The 4,531-nt window shown below is 43.1% G+C and overlaps 1 protein-coding gene across 1 annotated transcript in view; it reads left to right on the top strand.

Annotated features, from left to right (window-relative positions):
* Nucleotides 1-2,889: 2,889 nt before the first annotated feature.
* Nucleotides 2,890-4,531, top strand: part of lrtm2a (leucine-rich repeats and transmembrane domains 2a) — a gene marked incomplete at both ends in the record, with an annotated part of 44,744 nt that continues 43,102 nt past the window's right edge. Inside the window, 1 exon segment of the mRNA XM_084331097.1 lies at nt 2,890-3,300. Coding sequence (XP_084187223.1) covers nt 2,890-3,300 — 411 coding nt within the window.

The raw sequence follows: 4,531 nt of genomic DNA, 5'->3' as shown, positions 1-4,531 counted from the left end.
AGCCAAACCATACGACCCAATCCAATCTTCGAAAAGTACAAATGTTTGGCTCGCTCAACTCACAAGATGGGTGGAGATTCTCAAAACACGCAGCACCAAAAAGGGGAAAATATGCACTTACCAAATACTGTATTTTTAAACGCTTCTTTTAATGCTTTTAAACATGACACACGTGTTTGTTCCACCATAGGGAAGAGATACGCAAAGTGTTGTGTCATTTAGCCATTTGCAAAAAGATCACACGATAAGAAAGGGGAAATTTGCCACACTGAGAAATATCGGCGCGCTAATGCCTCACAGTAAATCTCAAACCAATCTGCCAGATGGTGGCGCTATAATCAAAAGTCAACATTTTACAACTCTGCCAAGACATAAGTCTGACTGATGTGAAACTTGTACACATGTACACATTTCCAGCTAGCCAATTATAGCCATCTACAATTGTAGATAACAGCTACAGTGCTCAGGTTGAAGCACGTATAGAAACATTTCTTTTTAACAAGGCTTTTGCCTGAATTTTCTTTTACTTTTATTTTTACTTCTATTCATTTTACTATTATTTTTATTTTATTTTACTCTTAGGTTCTTCCATTTCACTGGTTGTTAGTCTTTTAATTGTTTTTATTAATTTTAAATTGTTTTATTCATTTAACTTTTGTCTATATCTCCTGTATCACTCTGAGATTCTCACGAATGTAGAGCGCGGTACAAATTGAATCCATTATTATTATTATTATTATGAAGCAGCAAGTAGATTGGATTCGATTATATTCAAATGTATTGTTATTATACAGCACAACTAAAGTACAGTACACCGAAAAGAGGTTTGGCATCCAATCAGAGTGCAAATGTAACAGTAAAGTGCAATAGTAATATACAATGTACAATTGATTAAACTGGGTATAAAATATATAAATTAGTACAACTGAGTAATAGTGCTAATTAGATGTACAAAGTTGTAGTATTAATATGTACAGTGATACAGGTATAAAGACACTATGGTAGTAAGTCATACTGGCCAGCAGTGTAACAAGTATAAGAGTAGGTAAGGAATATGTACAGATATAGATATAGTATCTACAGATATGTAAAAAGGAATATATGCAGGTATGTACAAACAGATGTGTATAGACATATATATATATGTATACGGTAAGAATATATATATATATATGGTATACAGCATTATTGTACATGCTATCATATGTACAGTATATAGAGTTATATGGCTTATATGCAGGTGTATAAGTAGTGGGTATATAGAAGGATTATATGAAGGTATATTTAGACAGATATGGATATATATATACTATGTGGTAAATATAAATATAAAAACGGGTGCCCCAGTGGCGCACCATGTTAAGACACATAATGCGTGATCGCAAAGTCCCGGGTCTAATCCAGCCCAGGACATGTGTTGCATGTCCTCCCCCATCTCTTCACCTCATTTCCTGTCTCGGACTGTCAACAATAAAGCAGAAATGCCCTAAATATATTTTCTATATAAATGTATATATACGGTATATACAGCACTATTGTACATCATCATACAGAAGCAAGTAATGGTAACTATGGGAGGCCTTCTGCAGTCTGATTATTCGCAGTTTATTATGCATTACGAGTTTGTTTTCCAAACACCCAATAGAGATTTACCATATGAATACCATACAATATCATAGCATTTCAGTGTTTCACTATAGTAGTACTAGTAGGTGTGTATGGGGGAAAAACACAGGAATATTGTAGTTTTACTATTGTTTATTTTCTTGTGGGTTATATTATCTTATAGGTTCGGTTGACAGATGGACTGATGAAACCTTCACACTAATTATTAATAGTGACTATTTGGTTGTTGTCAATTTGTACATACATAATTTGTGTATATTGTATGAAAATGAGAGAGTTGTGTTGAGGTTTTTTTACCCCATTTTTACCATGTAACTACTATAGTGTGCATTTCAGCAAACTGTGAAATTCTCATAACGAGTCATATCAGTAACAGGGAATGAAAGTGATAATTAATGTTTGCGCTGACACATTCACACGCTTTCTACCTCCCAGATAATAGACATAGAAATACAGCGTACAGAAAGGACCCGGTACTTTCAGATAGCCCAGCATACATGTCTACTGTATGAGATGGAATCTATAGCCTTTTCCTCCCGGATTTCACTGTTATTATTGTGATTAAAAATACTTTTTTTTACAGCTGTTTCTCTGAAACTGTGTTTCAAGGCAAGTTGCTGTGTTTTCAGTGTCAGAGGGTTATGGTTAAGGAGAAAATTGTGAATTTTAAATAGACTTATTCATATATGTCAAATGTAATCTATGGCCTTTAATTTTCTCATTGTCCCCACATGGAAAATTGGTCCTGTCTATTCTTTGTATGGATTTGGCAGTGTGAAATGTTATTTAGGCACTGGGGGGGGGGGGGGGGGTTACATACTTTAGGTACTCCTTGCCATTTGTTAATAATAATAATGATAATATGAATTAAATAATAATACAATTAAATAATAATAAATAATAGTCATAAACAAGCTGATTGTTGCTAGTTGTGATGTTACAAGGGGAACACAAGCAATACATACACATACGGCTACAAGCAGCGAAATGCGGCTGTTGAGGGGACTCTGGAACGGGCAAAACGAGCTAAACAGGTTTGATCGAACAACCCCCATGAGCTCAACAGGGCAGCCAGGTCCCCCCGGTCTTGCTCCCCATCCCCTACCTCAGATGGCCACAGCCTGCCCCCTCCCATCTACCCCCACCTGCTCGCCCCCCTCAGTCCCTCTTGCTCCCCTGTCCCCTACTTTGGATGGCCATAGCTTGCCCCCCTCCACCCCCACCCCACACTTGCTAGCCCCCCTCGGCCCCTCCCTACCTCTGATGACAACAGCCCGTCCCCTCGTCCTCCTCACCCGCCCCCCGCCCCAACCCCACCCCCAGAACTCCAGTCCTGACCGAACACCCGGAGTCAACCCAACACCCACCTTCATCACAACGGATCGGGTAAGAAGGCAGTTCTCCAGGGTCAAGGTGAATAAAGCCAGAGGACCAGACAACATCAACCCCAGAGCGCTGAAGGCGTGCGCTGAGGAGCTGGCGGACACATTCCAACACCTCTTCAACCTCTCACTGAGACTGAAGAAGGTTCCCCGGCTGTGGAAAACATCCCTCATCGTCCCGGTGCCCAAGAAGGGACGCCCCACCACTCTCAATGACTACAGGCCGGTTGCTCTGACGGCACAGGTCATAAAGGTCTTTGAGAGGCTGGTTCTGGAGCACCTAAAACCACAGGTGAGAGGCTTTACGGACCCCCTGCAGTTTGCATATCAGCAGAACATCGGTGTGGAGGATGCCATAATCTACATGGTCCACAAGGCCTATCTACATCTGGAGAAGCCGGGCAGCTCAGTGAGGGTAACATTCTTTGACTTTTCCAGTGCCTTCAACACTATTCAGCCTCCACTACTGGCCGAGAAGCTGTCAGTGATGGGGGTGGAGGATGACTTGGTGGCCTGGATCTTCAACTACCTCCCTGGCAGACCACAGTCTGTCAAACTGCAGGGGTGCCACTCCGACGTGCTGATCTGCAACACTGGAGCCCCCCAGGGAACTGTATTGGCACCCTTTTTATTCACCCTGTACACCTCAGACTTCCGCTTCAGCTCCGGCAACTGCCATCTCCAAACGTTTTCTGATGACTCCTCCATCGTTGGATACATCACCAACGACAACGAGGAGGAGTGCAGAGCTGTGGTGGAGAGCTTCACAGAGTGGAGCAAGGAAAACCACCTACAGCTCAACATCAGCAAGACGAAGGAGATGGTGGTGGACCATCGGCGGAGCAGGAGGAAGCCCCCAACTCCCATCATCATCCAGGGGGTGGAGGTGGAAAGGGTGGAGAACTACAAATTCCTGGGTGTTCTCATGAACTGGACTGGACGGACAACACAGAGGCCCTCTACAGGAAGGGACAGAGCAGACTGTTCTTCCTGAGAGCGCTCAGGTCTTTTAATGTCTGCAGCAAACTGCTGCAGATGTTCTACCAGTCTGTGGTTGCTGGTGCCCTCTTCTTCGCTGTGGTATGCTGGGGGGGGGGGGGGCAACACCAACACACACAAAATAAACAAACTGGTCAAAAAAGCAAGCTCTGTGGTGGGAGCGGACCTGGACAATCTGGAGGTGGTAGCAGAGGGGAGGACGAGGAGGAAGCTGTATGCTATCCTTGAGTACCCCTGCCACCCCCTCTAAGATGAGCTGACCGCAATGCGGTCCACGTTTAGCCACAGACTTATCCCCCCCCGACATACCACAAAGTGCTTTGGGCAGTCCTTTGTGCCGGTGGCAATCAGGCTCCACAACCAGGCAGGGCCAGGACGGGCCAACTGCCGTGGACTGGACGAGCTGGGTTGTGGACTGTAACCAATTAATTTAATTATTTAACATCATGATTGGACTTGTTTCTTTTTCTTTTCACCACTTTTAGCTCTATTTTAGTCCTATTTTAGCTATTTTTATCCCTGTG

Source organism: Notolepis coatsorum, assembly GCF_963971535.1.
Source record: "Notolepis coatsorum genome assembly, chromosome: 15".
In the NCBI taxonomy this organism is placed as follows: Eukaryota; Metazoa; Chordata; class Actinopteri; order Aulopiformes; family Paralepididae; genus Notolepis; species Notolepis coatsorum.
This window is presented reverse-complemented; position numbering and strand designations above follow the sequence as displayed.